Source organism: Seriola lalandi, unplaced genomic scaffold (assembly GCF_002814215.2).
Source record: "Seriola lalandi dorsalis isolate HSWRI2012SDOR001 ecotype SW California unplaced genomic scaffold, Sedor1 jcf7180002054585, whole genome shotgun sequence".
NCBI classification, from domain to species: Eukaryota; Metazoa; Chordata; class Actinopteri; order Carangiformes; family Carangidae; genus Seriola; species Seriola lalandi.
Window position 1 is genome coordinate 2257053 of NW_019525138.1, and position 21291 is coordinate 2278343.

Sequence of the window (21291 nt, forward strand, 5' to 3'; positions counted from 1 at the left end):
TAATAATAATAATAATAATAATAATAATAATAATAATGTCTTTCATTTATAGGTGCCTTTCAGGGCACTCAAACACACCTTACACATAAAAACAACTACAACACACAATAGAAAATAGTCAAGAGTATCATCGCATAAGTGCACAGACAAGACAAAATGTGTTTGTTTGAGAAATTACAGGGAGATGTCACAACGTAACATTTGCTTTAGGAACCTTGAAACAAGATAAGAGGTGTTGGAAACAGGTGAAACAATATTGTGTCATTGCCTTTTTATCCATAGGTGCAGAAATTGTGTTTGGAAATGCCTCCTGGAAACTGAGGGATTTATCTTACCCAGTAAACACTGAGGGTTTTCAGCTGTCCTGACTCGGACCGACCAGTGAGGAGCTTGGAGGGGGTCGAGGTCACTGCCGGGTCACACAAACACAAACACAGCAGATTTGATTAAATGACGTCACATTTCTTTTGATATTAATAAACCGCCTAACAAAGGTGATTCTTTTTTTCAGCTAAAATCATGTAGACATGATTTTCATTGTTTTGTTTATTGTTTTTTACAAAATAAGGATGAAGTGGACTCTTGGTTGAACTTGTGCTGGTAACAGTATATTACAAGCCAAGGACAGGCAGCCTGTGTCTGCAGTAGTGATGAAGAAAACCACAACATTTATCTCCTACACTGACTGATGGTGACATCTGCATGTAGATGTAGCATGCAGCACTGCAGTTTCTCTACCGTGGATTTCTCATTCAGAAATCCACAGTGCAGCTCAACAACCCATGTGTCCTTTCAAATGTAGACAGAGAAATTCAACCATGTCACTTCATAAAGAAGAAGAAGAAGAATCCAGGACCCTCTCACCTGTAGACGTCATTATCCACAACGATGCCCTCTGTCAGGTGAGGCCACGTAGTCGCCAGGTGTAGTTCACTACAACAGAAACACAAAATACATAATCAATTATTGATAAATAATTTTCTTTTGCACAGAGATTAAATGATTCCTTGTGTATTTGTAGGGGAGGGGAGGGAAACAGAAGCAATAAGAAACAAAGCAATAGCCCCTCCCACAAGCCTAAACCCAGCTATGATGTCACTGTCACCAGGAGGACATCACACATCAAATGTTTATTCTTATATGTGATAACGTTCTGACATGTGCTGTTCACACTGTGGAGAACTGAGATGTGTTCAAAGTGGTTATTTCAGTTTTGTTTGTCATGTTCTGCAAGTTATTAACAACGTTAACAAATTTACCTGATTGGCTCCTCGCAGGCTCCAAAAGGAAGCTTCCCAAACTCCACCCCTCCCACCTCACCTCCAAGGAGTGTGTCAAAGTCTGCCCAAAAGCAAATAAATAAATGAACATTAAAAAAGACATACAACAAGAGAAAAAAACAGTTGAAGTGCACAGTAAACCTGCTGAGTATTTGCGTGACAGATTCAGATCCTGGGTGTGGATGATACCAGATCTGGGGAGAGATGTTCTGCTTCTTCACACATGATTCTTTGCAGCTGCTCTTTGCTTGGGGTTTTGTTGTTTTACCTTCTGCTCTAAAATACTCCAAAGGTATTCTATTGGATTCAATGATACATACAGTATATGGTAGGATAATCATACCATAATCATCTGTTTGTTTTTGACAGTTTTAACATTCTCCGATACATGGGAGGTTTCCTTCAGCGAAAGCCCATCCATAGCTAACCTGAATCACCTGGTAGCATGATTCCTAAGTCCGGTAACACCACCCTTCAGATATACACTGACTGTATACAGTACATGTCCTTGCTGGCATCCAGATGACAGGAACTTTAACCCCTGATTAATATGCCCACATCTAACTTTAATGCTCTATTTTTCATAGCATGGAGTTATTTATTATTATATATTAACATTTGTCCTCCTTGACGCGTGTTTTTCAAACTGGTTTTTGGACAGTCTGAGGTTGTTGTAATGTTGTTGTAATGTTGCAATTAGATGTTTTATAGATTTTTTTCCCTAATTTTTGTGGTCCTCTGATTGGACAAATTATGCAGCATCTACTTTACAGTTTAAAGAGCTGTTGTGACGTTTGTTCATGTACCTGATGAAGTCATGTAGACTGAAACAAAAAATAAATATGGCAGAATTATTATATTATTATTATATTATAGCAGATACAGTGTGCAAGACTTCCACTTTTAACCATGGTATATAAAACCAATATACCAGCACAGTCCTGCTCATAAGGATCTGAAATGTCAACATACTGCTCCCTATGGAGTAAAACGGAGAGCGAACACGGGAGTCATTTTTGGACACACATGCAACAACTTCTTCAGAAGTAGCAGCTTTGTGGCTGTTGAACAAACCTGTGCTACATCTCCTCAGTCAGTCGGCCAAAAAAATCAGATTAAAATACAGCCTTCTTTAATAAAAAGTCTGTGACAGGTAGGTATACACTCTCCAAAGTTCCTTCCGCACAGCAACATCTGTATGTGGAAACCAATATCTGAATATTCTACATTGTGAAGAAATATTAAGGAGTTAATACATCAATGTTTTAATGATGATCATTTCAATATCATGATGATTTCACAATATTACTGTAACTATTATATTTTCAGCCTCAATATTGTGTTATTGTACTTGTATTTGATGCCATGACAACCTTGTTGTGAAACCAACAGTATCAATGAGATCAATAATCAATTAGATTATTTGTTAATATGAACCACATCATGTGTGTGTATACCTGGAGGCTGCTGCGGCCATGAATACTGCTGCCAGTCCTGGAGGATGTAAGTGAAACGGATCGCGATGTTGATCGGCGGCAGAGGGGACAGAGTGCAACCCTGAGCAGAAATCAGACAAGAGAACACAGGTTTACAGGCTCAATGTATTACACTGTCTGTGCTATTGGTGCTCATCAAAGGATGGTTTTATTGAAGATGACACATCACTCCATTTAGCTTTAAGAAGTTTTTGACTAAACTGTTCCAGGAACTAAACTAAACTCATCACAACTCCTTCTGTTTTCTCTTCTAGAAAACACATCTATAATAAACTATAAATACCTTGAAGACATCCACAGACTGTGTGCGAAGGACCTTCTACCTTGCACTTATTGCCCACATGGATCGAATTAACCTGGAAGTTACTAAGCTCTAATGAGGCATTAGCTACAACATTGTTCTAGGGCTATATAATCGATGACATCAATATTTTCAGAGCAGCGTTTCCCATATACTGACTTATTTGTGGCGTCCTGCCACAATATCAACATTGGCTGCCTCATATTGATGTTCTACTAAACAGCAGAGCAGAGAGGCTGCGGTGGACAAAGAACCTGGTGAGGTAAAGATAACCTGAACATTACTCGTGTTGATGACATGTATTACTGTACTTTGTTTCTGTAAGTGCAATAAAAGTTGAATCTGTTCAACAAACATGTAGAAAAGCAGCATTTTCAACTGTTTGTCCGCAGTCTCCCACCATGTTTTACACAACCACAGCCTGCTGGTTACACTAACAGCGAACTGTTACGAATAAGCTCAAAGGAAAACTGTCTGTATGTCGTCTAACGGATTATCTTAGTTTGCAATGAATCTTAAAATGTGGTAAATTGTTGTGAACATAGTTACTGCCTAACCCTGTAGAGTGCCTTGAGATAATGTGTGTTATGATTTGGCTCTATACAAATAAAAGTTAATTGAAATTGTCTAGAGCTTGGCCGATTATATTGAATATTGCGATATTTCCTGCGATATTTTTGCGTACTGTACAGTGTGCCTTTGAATATGACAAATAAACCTTTGGACTGCAGTTCAAAGTTTTATATGATTAATATCATATATCGCAATATTTGGGCTGGATTGTATCAAGATATTAAATTGTGCCCATTACTGTCTGAGACAAATGAAATATATTCTTCTAATGTGCCTTGCTCCAAAGCACTTACTATCTTTGCCTTGAAGATGTCCAGCAGGCCTGACAGGTGGTTGTACTGACTCGGCACCTTGCGGAGATGCACCATCTCAAAGTCAGTGCGCACACCCGGTCCCTGGCACTCTCCAGCATACATCCGTCTCCACTTCTGCTGGGTCTGAACAAACATGGGCACCTGGCTGAATGCAGACACATAAAGAAGAGGAAAAAGCATTAATATAAAAGCTTCAGCATGTTGTCCCCGTCTCTCGGACACTGTTCCTCTCCAGCTGACCTTTAACCCCATGGAACTGGACAGATGGTGAAAGCAAAGCAACCTGCAAGTGCAACACATTTGTGGGAACCTCATGACCATGTTTCATTTCCATTGTAGAAAGAACATCATGAGTGAGTTCAGCTGATGAATGACTCAAAAATTTAGATTCAATTCCCATTTTTTAAAATGTTCACTTGTATATTTGTTCTTAACTTTAATTTCAGAAACACTGAGGCATTCCATTTTGTAATTTTACATAACAGCTGAGAGGTGAAGGTGTTCTAAAACTTCTGACCAGTATTCTATGGTATGAAAAGGGAATGACCCATCAGCAATAAACACAAGCACCTGGTTATACAGTTTCCTGGACCTACAGTACTATGATCTAACATTATGATTATAGCTGAGAGAAAAAGCCACACCTGAGATGGAAAATGAGCCACGGGAAATAAATATCCATAAAATAGAATGTGACATCTCTAAGTTCTTGCTTTGATATGGTGTTTAGCCACAATTTGAGTCTTGATTGTTGAATGGTAGTTTGTGAAAACTGCATCATGTCGTCATTTTATTCTTGCAATGCAGAAACTTACCGGCACAAACTCTTTTTTCTTGTTTGCTAATACTTCTTAAGCATGAACACACACAGACACTGAACCACACCCTGTAAACAAACCTACGTAGGTGCTAGGAGGCACAACCCAGTGCTAACTTCACATCTGGTTGTAGTTGCCATTTAAACATATAATGATAGGGTTAGGGTTATATATTTGTGACAGATATTTGTGCTCAAATGCACAACAGCAAAATTATAAATAAACATCTCTAATCCTTAAATATGAGGCAGTCAGACTCTCAAACCAGACTGTGCAGCATTATCTCCTCACAGAAACATGGTTTAAAACAAAGAAATACAATTGGTACCCACATCATTAAATCCCTGTGACAAGAGTTACAACTTTAAATAATATTGATATAATCATAGAATCCTGGACAGCTAAAGTAAAACCCACACCGTCCGCCCCTGGCTGCAGATTTGTGGTGCTTTGGACACCACACCATCCAGACAATAATACAACTGTTGCATGCCCCCTGGCAAATTTATCCATCATCATCACACCCTCACCCAGCCCTTTTGCATTTTGTGCTGCTGCAGATACATGCGTCAAAATAGCAAAGCCACCCACTGCCTTAAATGATGAAGGTGACTCACCAGCCGCTGTTGGCCAGAGAAATGGAGATGGAGCTGAGGAGCAGATTGCATTTGGACTCACTGACAATGGCCTCACAGTTGGCTCCAGGGGAGATGACCACAAACTCTCGCATACCATACCTGTAGATACAGTTACAGCAGCACATACAGCATCAGCATCATATATTTCTCTGCTTTGCTTTCTGTCTGCCCCTGGTCTAGTTTGGCAAACAATGTGATGCTGACATTAGCATAACATAGTATTTAATGATATATTTAATCAACTAATCACTATGAAGATAGTCAGTTGCAGTTTTAATGTACTTAGTTCATTCAGTTGGACACCAGTGTAAAATGAGGTTGGAGTAAAATCTGAGTAATCTGAGCTTCTTGTGAATGACTTTACAGCAGCCAGGTGACTATGTTAAATGTCAACCTGGTCTCTCTTTGCATGAAAATGTAACCACTGACAGAACTCACCATCTGACCAGGCAGTGGGCTCGAGGAGGGAAATCATTGTTCATACACAGAAGGTCCTGCATCGCCAGGGGGAAGGCATCTGGACAGAGGAGAAGGAAACAAAACATGTATCAAACACTAACTGTTGGAGGGATGAATTCAGCTCTGTGGGTGTTCTTTCACCTGTTAACATTAAGTTTATACTACATTCAAAAATTAAGTTAACATGCTAAAACATAAAACTACATCAGGTAACCCACATACCTTCCTCATGCTTGTCCTTTCCATCATCCTTCTCAGATTCTTGTTTCAGGAAGTAGTGAGTTATGAAGAACTTAAAGTCAGCAAAATTTATATCCTGAGACTTCTCCCCCCACGTGCCACTGGTGTATTCACCCTGTGTTCAAATAACATAACAAAGTGCAGTTGGAGAACACTGTTCACTGGAGTCATTCAGCTGAATATTTAAAGCTACGAATAAGAGCAGAATACCTTCTCTACAGACAACTTTCCTGCAGAGTTCCCGATCAGTTTCCAGTCATTTAGCACTTCCTCCACTCTGGACACAAACCTATGAAATGTTAGATAAAATGCTGTCAGCAGCAGGGATTGGTTGGACATACGCAGTGCTGTTCACAAAATTAGCCAATTAACAGATTGTCATAAAAATTAACCAGAAATTTAAATGATAATAATAATTAACCATTTAAGTAATTTATCAAGCAAATATACTAAACATTTTCTGGTTCCAGCTTCTCACATTTGAAGATTTTCTACATTCACTTTCATATGACATTCATCTTTTATAGTACTGTAAACTGATACCTATGGGTTTTGGACTCTTGGTACTTAAAGCCAATGCCTACCAGTTTCACCAGGTGGTGGTACACAATAAGAAGTACTAGCACTCATGTGGGCAAAAAGATTAATACAAATTTCTTACACCCACTGATTTTCTCACAATCCATCAAGAGTTATCTTAATTTTGCGGTCAGATCTCAGGATAGAGCCACTGGAATAAACTACATAACTACACCTGAAACAGCAACATTAGCTATTAGCATTAACAATTCAATCATGTGATATGTACTGCACAACCAGAATTTCTACATTCAATACTTTAAGTACATGCTATTGATAATACTTAATGTTGTTTTAAGCAGGCTGGTGAATGAGGAACTTTAATTTCTAATGGAATATTTTACATTGTCCTGCTTTTAATTAAATGATCTGATTAGATAGTGACTGGATCATTTTCACAACATAAGGAAGTTTCTTGTGTGTGTGTGTGTGTGTGTGTGTGTGTGTCGTGGTGGCAGCAGGACTCTGCAGTAATTACTCTTAATAATAATTATAATCAGTGTGTAATGAGGTGAAGCCTGACGAGGGGCTATGAGCTCGCCTACCGTTCCCACTCTGACGCGGTGGTGAAGTCGGTGATCTCAAACACCTCTGACTCGGGCTGCAAGAGACGCAAACAGGTTCAAGTCATACATACATTCAGTTCTGCTCTAATGAGATTTAAGCTTTGACAAATACGCGGCCCTCCTGTACTGAACTATTAGGCTAAAGAAAAACCTTAATACATCCATCAGAGAAACTCACATCACTGTCGGCAGCCATTGTTGTTGTTGTTTTTCTTCTTCTTCTTCCACGTCATACAGCCTGTTCTCTCTTTCTTCCTGTTTCCGGTAGTCTAGACTCTACACGGCGTACCGCTGCCGCCTACTGTTCAAAACCAATCGTTACTCTACCAATAAACTATAAACATTAATACAGTTTGCCTCACAGCTACGTTTGGAATAGTTGGAATAAGATAGGCTCAGAGCGTCCTCTCTTCTGATTGGCTCACCGACCTGTTGTTACTACAGAGGCCTGAGAGATGGTGTTTGTTACTTGAAACCTATGGATATCAAAACTACAAATTAAACATATTAAAATATGGGACCTTCAAATACTGTTCACCCAGTGCACTCCAGGTAAGCCTGCAATTCTTCCAACACGACCACCAGGCGCCACCATTACACTACTTTTTCAACTGGTTGTATGGGAAACTGCGGCTGTAGGAGATGTGGAAGCAGAGAGCCAACAGCATCCAGGCTTTTAGCGGTTTTTTGAGTAGTGTCCTCCTCTGTGTTTTTCCTTGAGTGCAGAAAGAGCTGGTCCGATAGACCCGGAGAGCAGGTCCAAGCTGGACTGCACCTTTGGACTGGAAGGAAATGAAAACAAATGAAAAAAAAGTGTGAATATGTGTCAAGTGACGTTTTTCCACCAATCAGAGCTTCACAACAATCACATGCCACCAGGAAGTACGAGCACGCGACGTGCCAAACGTTCCCTGTACCTTCCAGAACTTCCAGTTTGCATTTTGTTATTCCATGTCACTTATTTGGGTGAATTTTAGGCGTATGTATCACCCTCTCGGCCTTCAGTGATATAATTAGTCATTTAATATTTCTAACGTGTTGAAGTTTCCTTTTTGCTCAATGGCTAGTTCCTTTCCAAGTGTGTCCGAGTTGGTGGCGGATGCTCGGCGGTTGTATGGGCAGGCTTTCGGGGGAGAGGCACCTCAGGTGGCGGTGTGTGCTCCTGGAAGAGTCAACCTGATAGGGGAGCACACCGACTACAACCAGGGATTTGTACTTCCAATGGTAAAACGGCACAACTATTCACTCAGAGGAAATGTGAAGGTGGTTGTGGTTAACACACCAAATGTCATTCAAAAATTTGTCAATTTAATGTTTGTTTTACTTATGGTGGATATCAATGTGATCCATTAAAAACATTTAAAGGAGCCCCTCTACAGTTGTATACATGCACTACACCCAGGAATAATTAGCTAAGCAAAAACTAAACTTTTATTTTAACCAGCCTGTTTTGCATTAACAATGTTGCAGTCTAACTAGAGCCTACAGATTGGCACATAGATATATAATTTCCATGTATCAGTATTAAGTGAGAAGCGTAAAAATGCCAGATTTTTTTAATGGAGTTTGGTAAGACATTTCCATGAAAAAGTAACCACTCAGCTGCATGAATGTGTTTGTGTTTGGTGAGCCAGGCGCTGCCCCTGGTGACTGTGGTGGTAGGCAGTCAAACCGCTGGCCAGGATGTTACCGTGGTAACAGCAACTGAGGATGCTGATGAGCCTCACAGAGTGGACTTCAGCCTGCCTAGTGATGGATCACCGCTGTCTCCAGGGTTACCCAGCTGGGCGAACTATGTGAAGGGTGTTATACAACATTACAGGGGTAAACAAATGAACTAAAAACATCACCTGGAATCTTGGAGTTTATATTTCAGTTTTGACCTGAAGTGAATGAGAAGCTTGTCGATCCCAATGTCATCTTATCCTGCCTTGTTTTCACACTGCAGGACATTTATTTAATATGTATTATCTATGTGTCTCACACGCTTCAGCACCTCCTGTACCCGGTTTCAGGGCGGTCATAGCCAGCAGTGTCCCCCTGGGAGGAGGTCTGTCCAGCTCCGCCTCTCTGGAGGTGGCTTTCTACACATTCCTGCAGCAACTCAAGCCAGGTCAGAGTCTGTTTACATGGACTTCAGTCACACCAGTGTGGTTCTTATATTCAGTTACTGCAGTCAGGAGGGAATCCTCATTAAATTAGAGATAGGGATTATCAAAGAAAGACATATCGATACATCAGCAAACTGAGTAATTGGGGGAGAAATGACCAAGACCCCGATGGTCACTCTGGCTGAGCTCCAGAGATCCTGTGTGGAGATGGGAGAAACTTCCAGAAGGCAACAACTATTTAAATTTAATGTTGTGTTTCAGGCACTAAACTGATTGTGTTCATTCATCTGACTTTTCGTTGATGTACTGTAACTTTGCCAGTATTTCACCGAAGAGGGTTTTTCAAATGACACTCAATTATATGTTATTTTAAAAAATAACTGAAACATGAAATACAACAATATAATTATATTATAACCAGAGATGATATGGTATATTGCGATACTCGGGTTGGGTTGTATTGAGATATTAATTTTTGGTTATCGCCCAAGCCTACACTGCATGTTGCATGTTGGCTTTGATTTTGGTGATGTTCTATGTCCTGCTTTCACAGATGATGGCGACAAGGTGTCCAAAGCACTCGCCTGTCAGCAGGCAGAACACACTCATGCCGGTGTACCCTGTGGCATCATGGATCAGTTTGTGTCTGTGCTTGGCAAGGAGGGACATGCTTTGCTGATTGACTGCAGGTATTGTAAACATCCAATGAGAGTAAATTAATCCAGGAGTCTTTGGTCTCTTTTTGGCAGAACATCAGAGAAAACGCTGCATTATCAGTCTTGCACTTCTTTGTTGTTGTACTTAGGTCCCTCGAAGCCACCGCCATCCCCCTGGCAGATCCAAGCCTGGTCATTCTCATCACCAACTCCAATGTGAAGCACTCTCTGACTGGCAGTGAGTACCCCACAAGACGCAGACAATGTGAGAAGGCTGCCAGCATCCTGGGAAAGGCCAGTCTCCGAGATGCTACCACGAAGGACCTGGAGGGTGTGAAGTATATCTTTTTGTTATCCCGTGCTTACCCTTTCTGTTCCGCTCTGTCTTACTTTATTACCAACTGTCCTTTTCTGTCCTGGGCCAGGTTGCTGTCCTGATTCCTGCTCCATCCTGTCCTCATCCTGTCCTCTTCCATTCCACTGATGTAATTCTCTCTTTTCCTATATTTTACTGCCCTTGTCTTCTTGTGGTCTCCTACTGCTCCTTCTGTTCCAGAGTTCTGTCCTTTCCCTTGAAGGAATAGTTCAGTATTTTTGGAAAATAAGAAGAATTTGCTTTTCCAAGAGTCAGATGAGAAAATTAATACCAATCTCATGTCTGCGGCTTTGTCAAAAGTTCCAACACATCTGCCAACACCTCCTGAGAAACGTTTTGTGTTTGTTGAGACTGTTTAGCCTCATGGTCTATGGAGTCTGTAGGATCTGAGTTGGCATGGGTAAGACAAGATACATGTTCGTACTGTACAGACAAAAAGGACAGTACCAATACCAAAAATACAAAGCCAGCAGGTACATTTCCATCCTCTGTTTTTTGTAAAGTTGGTGCATAAAATAAAAATAATTGGTGGTTACATTGGACTCTATATAGTCCTTTTTAAATTAATGCAGAAAAGGTGTCAAACACCATAAAATTTATTTACAATATTTAAAGCAAATCAGGCAATTTCTCACAGTTAATTCTGCCGGAATATTTTTACACTCAATGATTTTTTCACACATTGAATATTGTTTTACCAGCTGGTCATTTACAGAAGGAACAACACTTAAATCAATAGAATCACTTTTCAAGAAAACCATAAAAGTTTTACATAAAAAAAATAAATAAATAAAAAAAACTACTTCATTTCACCGTTGCAATATACTGGAAAAATATAATCTATTAAGTTTTGAGAATTTATAAAATTTTAAATATGCTTGTTTTATTTATAAGGTTTTGCTTGGGCCCCACCACCTTTTACATTAATTCATTAATTAGAGGGCTAACAGTGACATTGGTACTATGGCGACCGCTAGAGGGGCCTGTGAGGTGCCTCATAGGTGCACCACATTTGGACAAACTGTTTTAACAGTAAAGGGAAGTAAATATGGGAATGGCTAACCACTTGTAATAAGGCAGTGTTCTTCATATCCCACCTTTAACACATCTCAAACATTGGCTCAAGTCAAACCAGATCTGTGATCATCTTTCACTTAGTACGCAGTAAAATGTATTTGTGTACGTGATATTTGTAGTGGTGTATTGTGACTTATAATGTTTTATAATAAATAAATAAATAAATAAAATTTAAAAAATCACACTTTGCTGAGGTGGAAAAGTTGGAACAGATTAAATACAACAAAGGACAGTGGAAACAGATTTTTGTAATAGACCCTGACATCCTGTTACCTGCTTTTTCTTCTTCTGCTGTCATGCCAACACTTGCTGCTACAGGCCTCCGCCACTCAACCAAAGATAGCCCGAAAAAGAAAGTAAAAGAACAGACAGGACTGTGTTGCATCTTGTCATAGTTTACAGTTCTTTTGTGCTTGTCAGTCTGTCATCCCCATGTGTGTGGCAGTTACTACTGTGTGGCAAATGTGCAGAGAAGATCTATAGGTTGTAGGAAAAAGAGCCAAGACTTGAACACACCATCCTGCTCAGTTCCTGTGATTAAGCTGACTTTATTTTCTCCTTCTCTATAATTCCAGAGGCAAAGGACAGACTGGATGATGTTACCTATCGACGAGCTCGTCATGTGATTGAGGAGATAGAAAGAACTGCTCAAGCTGCTGAAAGCCTGAAGAGAGGAGCCTACAGAGAGTTCGGCAAGCTAATGGTGGAGAGCCACAACTCTCTCAGGTACGGTTTCAGCAGCTGTGTCCCCCCCCTGAGTCAGGGTTTAGGCCGGAGTGTGGGAGCTGCACAGTAACTAACTTGATGTCCCTGTGGCAGAGATCTGTATGAGGTGAGCTGCAGCGAGCTGGATGAGCTGGTGTCTGCAGCCATGGAGGTGGAGGGGGTGTTCGGCAGCCGGATGACAGGCGGAGGATTCGGTGGATGCACTGTGACTTTGATGCAGGCCGATGTCATTGACAGAACCATACTCCACATAAAGGTTAACACACACATACACACACTCACACACACACACACACACACACACACACACACACACACACACACACACACACACACAAAGATCACATGTCCTGTTTGGATATTCACAGGATTATCATCAATTTACAAAAAGCTGGTCAGTTGTTATGAAACATCCCACATTTTGGCAAATAGCTTGAGTCTGATGAGAAGATCAGTATCAGCTTCATCTGTGTCTGTTCAGTAGAGAAACTGATCCATGTCCTCATGCTTCACAGCTTTGTTATAGTTTGTGAAGGAACACTGAGCTATTCAGTCACAGAGAAAATAGAATTATCATAAGGACTTATCCAAGGAACACATTGCCTGCGTTGCGTGTGTGGTGGCTGCGTCACTGCCAATGCCAGCTCTTTCTACTCAGAGTTTCCAGGTTACTTGAATGTTGGATTTTCTTTTCATTATAAATTCATTTCTGATTTATTTTTGACTGAAAACATCACTAAAAGGCCATTGTCTCCACATGCAGCTGCTAAAATGGTAAAACAAAAGTGTGATATTCAGTTTCAGACATTGAAATTACAGTGAAAGGTGTTAATTTTATGTGATGTAGTTGGTATGACGTCAATATGACATCACCAGGTCTTTTCTCTTGTCTTGTCTGTTTTTGCTGGGAGCTACACGCGTCACAGGTGAAAAATTGGTGTGACCCCGAAACTCTACATCAGTGGTTCTCCAGCTTTTTCACATCAGCGACCCCTAAACTAACACAAATTACACACACCCAGTTAGTAAGACTTTGTCCCAGGGTCCCCATCTGATGAGACATTTGCTTTTAGATTTTTAATTACAGAAAGTGTTTGAAACCCATGATCAAATAGTCATAATAGTCACACATTCTGTCATTGTTTTACTTATGGACGGAAATATAGTGCAAATGAATTATTCCCCTTTTTGCTGGTGACGCCCAGGAACCCCTTTCAAGGACCCCTGGGGGTCCTCGGACCCTACTTTGAGAACCAGAGTAGGGTCTAGATCACACCACACAGCTGCGAGGCGTGAGATGCTTTAATGCAAACCAAGACATTCCGCAGCCACGCATACTCCACACATCCATTGTGTTCCCAGCCTTAGGCTTTTTAAGATGTAGCATTGTGCATGTAGCTGAGGTAAACAGTCCCTTACATATACAAAAGTGACAGTGTGAAAATGTGTTGGTTATTCTAGAAAACTGCTCTAATCAGTATTTTTACATTAACACTGGGTTTATTTGAGATTAACAAGACTTGCTTGAGATTAAACCGTACAGAATATACATGTAGACATGTAGCTGACCTTGGTGACCTTGATATCTGCAGAGATGTTCTCCATTCCAGATATCAAGAGTTTTAGATCCTCCATCTATGCTCACCCATATCAGATCCAGGTGTTTTAGGTTTCTACATTTAAGTGCAGTTTTGTGTGGATATAGCATTTACACATACACATTACAAGCCTTTCTCTCAATCTCACTCTCTACTATCATTTACTTTAAAAGATATTTGTAGTAATAGTCGTAGTAGTGGTGGTAGTACTATTGGACAACTGAAAAACTTAGCTGCAGTGTAAAATAACAGGTGCACATCAGTTTTTTTCATTTTTTCTGATTCTGTTTTCTGAAGAAAAAAAAAAACCCTTTTCATTCCAAAGGGTATTTGAAATGAAATGTCTGAGGACATTGTTCATTTGTTCACAGGGGATAAAAAGCACTTTTCAGTGCTCTGGCTGTCACTTTAACGGGGGCATTTCAGACAAATTGCCCAGTCCCCCGTGTCTTGCTCAGACAGCTCCAGTGTGTGTATGTGTGTGTCAGTGTGTGTGTGTGTGTGTGTGTGTGTGTGTGTGTGTGTGTGTGTGTGTGTGTGTGACTGAGAGATCAGGGGGTAAGAACTGAGAATAAAAGCAGGCTTCGTAGAGACGGAGCCAGAAGTGTCCCGTCATTAGCATGCTGGTCTGGTCACTGTGGCCCTGCTGCCTTTCTGCTTTAGGCCTGCTGCTGTTGGCTGACACCATTCAGGAGATACATCAACAAAGATGTAAATTTAACCACACAAGATCTCGGGAAACACCTGCATCTAAAACTGAAAGGATGACGCGTTTGCTTTGAAGCAACAGTGAGAAGGGAAAGAGCAGCAGCCTTTTATTGGTTTGAAACTCTGGTTTTATAAATCTTTAGCTTTGGAAACTGACTTGGCATCTCTTCTTACTCGGCCGTATCCTGGCTACTACTGCGCCTTGCTGACTGTCAAAGGAAACAAGTCTTTCTTGGAGTTAAAAGAAACACTTAAAACTTCCACATCCCTCAGTCTACAGCATTCCTGACCAGAGCAGAGGGATCCTTGTCCTCCCGACAACAACATCAGCTTAACAAGATCATAAAACTCACAGCTTTACCTCCAAGATGCTGAACCTCAACTCGCCGGACAACAACAGCAACAGGAACTCTCTCCAGGACCCGGTGTCATTAAATGTTGGTGGAGAAATTTACACCACAACCCTGGACACTCTGACACGCTGCCGTGACTCGATGCTTGGCGCCATGTTCACAGGACAAATCCCCATGCTCAGGGATAGCAAAGGAAACATTTTCATAGACCGCGACGGTAAAGTGTTCAGGTACATTCTAAATTACCTGCGCTCCAGCTCCCTGGACCTGCCGGACGGCTTCTCAGAGCTGGCACTGCTGCAGAGAGAGGCTGACTTCTTCCAGATACACCCCCTGCTGGAGGAGATTCACCGATATGAGGCGTCAGTTCCTCGCAGCCTCAGAGGAGGGCCTCTCGGAGCCATGATTATTGTTAACGTTGAGTCCAAGGTATGTATGTACTGAGGTCAGTCTGACAACAAATCAAGTCACTTTTTAATTTGAATTACAGTGACAGTCCACCTTGGACAACTTTTCATTTCATTGTATTAATTAATTCATTAATTAATATGACATCTCGAGGAAGTATAATTCCTGTGGAGAGACTTTTTCCTTGTAAAGTGATAATGAGGAGAGATTTATTTGGTAATTTTATCAATAATGATGTGCATCAAATTACACTGAACATGTAATTTGTTTAAATAATTTGCACAAGTAGTTTTGGACGATACCCAAAGTTTAATATCTTGATACAGTCCAGACCAAATATTGCCATATACTATATTATTGTGGTGGGGTGGGGGGCGTTATAATATAATTATATCATCTTACCTTATTGAGGTGCGGTTGCATTTACATAATGCATATATTAAATACTTAACAACAGGAAGAATAAAAGAAATATGTTTTTATATTATGAAAATGATTACATATGGTGGGAAATATCACGATATACAATGTTATTGTTGGGGGTGGGGGAGGGTTATAATATAATTATATACTGTATGTTCTATTTTTCATGTTTCAGTTGCCTTGTTTGATACATTTTCAAACAATCAATGTATATTGCTTATGGCGAGAAATAACGTAATACTTGATATTATCAAATATTGGTCCAAGCCTAAATCCAAACCATGTAGCCTATTTGTAAAATGAGCTACAATAAACAGTTTTACACCATGTCTATACAGGCTGTATAGTGACAGTAACATACAACCAGAACACCAGCAGCAGCAGCTTCACTTCTCCACCATTGTTTACACAGGATCTGTACTGTGTGTAAGTCACCTGTGTTTTTGTAGCCGATACACATTCACCTCTGCAAGGCATGTGAAACTAAAGACCTTTGAACCTGAACTTTTTTTGCAGCCAGTTAAAATGACCCTCAACTGGGGTAAAGTCTGCAGGTAGCATCTGTCTTGTGGAGAGGGATGGTACACATTCATCTAATAAAGTGGAGCTTGATACAACAGAACATGTTTACTCAGGGACAGTTTAATCCAGCCATGTGGCACATGAATATCTTCGCTTTGGTTTCAATGGAGAGATTTTGTGAAATTCTAAAGATACTGGCCTTCACAAACCTTCTGATCTGATGTTTACTGTATATACATCATGAGCGGAGGTTGTGTGTGTGCATCTGGACGTGGAAAGACCAGTTCTTTATTTGTGTTCACTTTGGAGAATGTCTTGTCAGCATCTTCTCCCCTCTCATTCCAGGTCCGCATTCTCCACTTTAACTTGCGCCATGGGCCAGAAAACTATGAGCTTCGTACATGTTCCGTGCAAGCCTTTACAGTCGACCTCTTTTGCACCTGGAGAGCTTTCCTCGGTCTGCTTTGCGAGCGCTTCTCCTACAGAACATCCCAGGGTCTTACCAGCCCCCACCCATGCAACCCGAGGCAGAACAGGCTGAAACTGGAGTGGGTCCCGCGGCCCGATGAACTCCCGCAGGACCAGTATGACAAACAACGCTACCAGGAACTAACTGTGTGTAACCCAGAGGTCACACGGTCAGATGAAATCATGAACATGCACCAGAACCTCTGTGAAATCACAGACATGCAGGGTTTTGTGGAGGAGCTGCTGAAGGTGTCTCTGGCTGAAGGGTTCAGGGTTGATCTGGTGACTCCGGACCCAGCGGATATTCTTAACTGCACCTCACTGCGACTCGTCAAGGGCTGAGCTCTGGGTGGAGAATTAAACTAACAAAAAACACAAGAACATGCCAAGTTGATGAACTTTGGACAGTTCTTTTTAGTCACATCTGAACCACTTACCCTTAGAACTTAATCTGTTTAATCAAATCTATTATTAGTTGAACTAACTTTTTGTAGAAATAAAAAGGATATGCATTGTGACTAGATGGTAATTGAATATTATATTTAAGAATTTACCAAAATAATAGATAAAAAGCTCTGTTAAATAGAATATTTTATATAATAATACAAATAATAATAAAAAGTTTTTCCACATGCTTACACGTCATATTGTCAATATTTATATGTAACATTTAGATGTAACTTAGCTTTTTTCAGACATGGAATCTGAACCATTGTTAGCTTGATTTAGCAGTTAAAGTGACAGCTTTGGGGCTTTCAATGTGGAAATGTGGTGGAAATGTTCCATGTTGACTCTGTTTATAATGTCATAAGGAATATTTACATGTGGCAGCTCTGGGGTTGGGCTTGATTCCACTCTCCATACAACTTTGTAGCTGCCCCAATAAACTTTCTTCATTTATTACATCATGATCTATGTAGATTTCTGTTCCGTCAATCATGTCTGAGAGCACATAAGCACATTCTTAATGGATGCTTACCAAAATGCATGGTGTTGATCCTTGAGGCCTAACAAAGGCATTTAGTGCATTTCCTACCTCGTAAAAAATTTACTAAGCCAATTTTTGGAAGAAATGTGAAGCATACATCTACATTTCACTGCCCTGCCTTTATTTGTGCATTGCTACATTTCATGTTATGTTACCATTGCCAACGTGTGTGTGTGTGTGCAGGAAAGACTAAGGCTGTATTCATATAGACATTAAAACAATGCAGGGGGCTGAGTTGGTGGCCGTGTGCTGTTTTATGTACTGGTGAGACGGTTCGATCGAGTCCACTTTTTGCAGGCGTGTTTGCATGTATATAACTGCCAAATGCAGCGCCTTGACTGATGATGTCATGTTGTGTTGCAGCAAAAGCAGAATCAGGTTCATCTTTTTTGCCATGTGACATTATGAACAACCCCCCCCACCACCACCACCCCCCACCCCCACTGCATCAGCGCACTTCCCACATTCAAATGAATCAAAAGGGCTGTGATAGCCTAGAAGTTTAGCACAGAACTGGAAGCAGACATGAGGATTTTCTCAGTACGGTAGTGATGAATTGTGAGGAGTCCAAATTCCAGAGGAGGGAGGGATGGAGTACGATCATTTAGCGATTGGGACAGCAGTATTGTTGCCGAAAGCTCAGGTCGGCTCTGGTGATTACACTTCAATACAGCTCTACGTTATTGGACTGTGACAAAATCAAGTCAAAGTTAAAGTCAAACTTTTTTGGAAGAAAAAATTTAATTGTTATTGGGTTGGAGTCAAAAGATATGTCTATTACCCGGTCTTTGATATGTTTTGCTCCGCCTTTGTTCATTTTATTTATATATATTTATTGATTTTCATTGAAACGTGGTGAGATCTGTAGAAAGTCCAGCTGCACTGTTACTGTCCAAAAAAACATGGACCTGATGTGACAGCAACAAATATTGCATTTCAAATTTTATCTTCCAAAAGAAGTTACATCAAATATCCAGACTCTACAGAGACACCAGAGCCAGCAGTAAACCACCAACGGGTGTACAGAGACAAGACTGTTCTCCCCAGGATGATGATGGACATTGACTGGCCGGTCATTTGAGAAGCCAGACTGCTAGCTGCCAGATGACAGGTTGTTCCCATGCGACTGATGGGTCCTGAATGCCTCTGAAAGCTCTGAAAACATAATAGCAACCGGAGAATGAAAATTCTTCTACTTGGCTACCCCAGGCCCACAGAGGTCAGCTCTCAGGCGGGGCAAGAACACTTGCTTACATTCGGACTGTACTTAGCTTGATGCGGACTTTGAATTGGAACAGTACTCGAGCTGTGATGTTTCACAAGTCCACAAGAACACAAGTTTGGACATGAACTCCGGTTGAGAAAAGCCTTATTTCTCTCCAGACTTCCTGGACTTCCTGGACTCTCGTCATCACCGTGACATTGATCAGCAGCCACATCAGTCAGTTGAGCTTTGTAGAGCCAGGCTAGCTGTTTTTCCCCCGTTTCCGCTCTTTTAGTTAATCGGCTTCTGGTTCAAGCTCCAGTTAATTCACAGACATGAAGGAACTGATCTCATCTCACTAAACCAGAAAGTAAATAAGTTTATATCCAAAACTGGTGTCTCTCAAGCCACAACATGTAGTTTCATTTTTGATGAGGTGTAGTAATAGATATAGTGGCTACATGCATAGGCTCAGTAATAATAATAATAATAATAACTTTATTTATATATTACCTTTTAAAAACAGAGTTTACAAAGTGCATTGACAAATTAATCAAAAGCAATAATAGTCAAAAGCAGGACAGAAATAAGGTAGAGTTACAAAGGGAGGACAAACAATATAATTCAGTATAAATAAGGACAATTAGACCTAAAACATTGAATATATGTCAAAGTTACATTTTGTCTTGCATTTAGATCTTATTTTCACATGAAGATGAGCTTATTCACAGTATTAAACGACTAATGAAACTGCCTGTGTCTCCTCGTGGGAGTTCTATATTCGTTTGGCCTTTAAATGACTTGCAGGGACAATCAGATGAGTAATGGAGTGTGTAATTTTAGTCTGGAGGAAGCAGTAGTAGGCTAGAGGAAATTTGGAGGAGGAAAAGACACGTCGCAGCTGAGGAGGAAAGGTGTCTAGTTGTGAAAACAAAGCCAGCGGTGCTTTCCTCTTGCTCTCTCTCTGAACTTCCTTTCCAGAACTGTGGGGGATGTGATGAACATGAATTGTTCTGAACCTATGATGCATGGACCGTGTGCTTTTCATTTATTCTTCAGTTGCAGGAGTTCACACACTCATTGTCTGTGAATGTGTTTGTTTTCTCTTCCTCTTCAGGAGCGATACAGTGGAACCCCAACTTTCTATGTCACGACTCCTTCAGAGGGAGCTCGGTTTCTCAGTCTCTCCTGACCTTGGTCAACACATCTCTGTATGAGGACTGCAGATTCATCGCTTTTTACAGGCTTTACCACTTGATTATACCCTTTTTTTCAGTTCTCACGATCGAAATGATGTGCTGTAATGCAGACTAGAGCATTCTGTCAATGTGGAAGAAGTGCCTTCACAATAAAACAATGCTTCCTGGTAACATTACTAGATTTTTGTCTCAATTATGCAATGCTTTATCTTCTAGATACTACTACTGCTACTTGTAGCAACTGTTAAATAAAATTATGACTTTGCTGTAATTATTAAAATACTGGAACAATTTCATATTATTTCCATTTGACTTACACAAAGTGTGTGATTTCGCCAAACTCAATATACTAATACATATAATAAAGGAATAATGGTGTAAGTTGTCCCACCCTTACAGGTAAAAACAAAGGTTGGTAGATTTCAATCCAATTAATTTTAAACACCTGTGGGGTGAGTCATGAATATGTAATGGCTTTGAAATATTGTTGCCTTCAGATAAAGTTGTAACCGCTCTACTTTTGCACTTTTCTTTTAAAGGTTATACTGGAATAGTCTTATTCTTCATTTCCGCTGGTTATCTTAGCCTGATCTGTTCAAAAATCTAACAATGAAGGTACACTGTATTTTGGATTTTTGAGAATAAATGAATTTGAAATAATGTTTTTATTTCGGTATCTTGATTTCAATACCTGAATTTTAAAAATTGTGATACAGAAAACAAACGATTAAAAATTGTACAGACTTTCCGTTGAATGAGTGTGTGACTCTGGATATTTTTTAACTTTTTGACTAAAAAGAGAGGTCAGATAAAATCACTGCCTTGATCAGTGGGATTTTTCCACTCATTGGCTCCATTGGAAATTTTCAACAATTACCACAAACCACATACAGTGGTGTGTTCTTGTAACCATACCTCATTAATACACTTTAGAAGAAGTGAAATCTGAGTCCTCACCAGCCACATGTAAAGATGGGTTTCAGATGTTATTGCATTATATAGCCTATTGTGGTTTCCTGTATTAACCCAATTTCTTTTGTAATATAGTTTCATATGTGTATGTAAATGTAGTAAATGTCATTATGCAGCTGACGCCTGTTATTGTTGATACTGCCAGGTTGGTGCTTTAAATCGTTGTCCATAACAGAGGAGCATATAAAGTATTGCTGCAGTGAGGCATAGTTGCAGCTGAGTTTGCCAACACTTCAAA

General features: G+C 40.3%; 3 protein-coding genes across 5 annotated transcripts in view; 2 read left to right on the plus strand and 1 right to left on the minus strand.

Moving 5' to 3' along the window:
- Window positions 1-7685, minus strand: part of rab3gap1 (RAB3 GTPase activating protein subunit 1) — a 24539-nt gene extending 16854 nt beyond the window's left edge. The window contains 11 exon segments of the mRNA XM_087177280.1: window positions 195-409; window positions 865-933; window positions 1260-1341; window positions 2738-2837; window positions 3944-4109; window positions 5400-5519; window positions 5859-5937; window positions 6102-6234; window positions 6330-6408; window positions 7244-7299; window positions 7443-7685. Coding sequence (XP_087033406.1) covers window positions 195-409; window positions 865-933; window positions 1260-1341; window positions 2738-2837; window positions 3944-4109; window positions 5400-5519; window positions 5859-5937; window positions 6102-6234; window positions 6330-6408; window positions 7244-7299; window positions 7443-7460 — 1117 coding nt within the window. The 5' untranslated portion in view covers window positions 7461-7685.
- Window positions 7683-20257, plus strand: galk1 (galactokinase 1). Of its 3 annotated transcripts, none has more exons than XM_087177278.1 (9): window positions 7683-7816; window positions 8332-8488; window positions 8899-9088; window positions 9258-9377; window positions 9929-10064; window positions 10181-10362; window positions 12060-12210; window positions 12304-12466; window positions 20000-20257. In XM_087177278.1, the coding sequence occupies exons 1-9, from the start codon at window positions 7779-7781 to the stop codon at window positions 20072-20074; spliced, it is 1212 nt and encodes a 403-aa protein (XP_087033404.1). In that variant the 5' UTR covers window positions 7683-7778; the 3' UTR covers window positions 20075-20257. The 3 variants fall into 3 exon arrangements, with proteins under 3 accessions (XP_087033404.1, XP_087033403.1, XP_023274745.1); XM_087177277.1 differs by lacking the exon at window positions 20000-20257 and adding an exon at window positions 14472-14610; XM_023418977.2 differs by lacking the exon at window positions 7683-7816 and having other exon boundaries at window positions 8112-8488.
- LOC111664405 (BTB/POZ domain-containing protein KCTD21-like) lies at window positions 14885-17916 on the plus strand. The gene is made up of 2 exons (XM_023418978.2): window positions 14885-15298; window positions 16568-17916. The coding sequence occupies exons 1-2, from the start codon at window positions 14885-14887 to the stop codon at window positions 17030-17032; spliced, it is 879 nt and encodes a 292-aa protein (XP_023274746.1). The 3' UTR covers window positions 17033-17916.
- Window positions 20258-21291: the final 1034 nt, after the last annotated feature.

Bases quoted from the DNA above. Each gene is read 5' to 3' on its own strand.
- galk1 (XM_087177277.1), top strand. From the start codon at position 7,779: ATGGGACCTTCAAATACTGTTCACCCAGTGCACTCCAG. The intron at 7,817-8,331 runs GTAAGCCTGCAA...CTCAATGGCTAG, and splicing joins GTTCACCCAGTGCACTCCAG to TTCCTTTCCAAGTGTGTCCG. The intron at 10,363-12,059 runs GTGTGAAGTATA...CTATAATTCCAG, and splicing joins TACCACGAAGGACCTGGAGG to AGGCAAAGGACAGACTGGAT.
- LOC111664405 (XM_023418978.2), top strand. From the start codon at position 14,885: ATGCTGAACCTCAACTCGCCGGACAACAACAGCAACAGGAACTCTCTC. The intron at 15,299-16,567 runs GTATGTATGTAC...CTCTCATTCCAG, and splicing joins TTGTTAACGTTGAGTCCAAG to GTCCGCATTCTCCACTTTAA.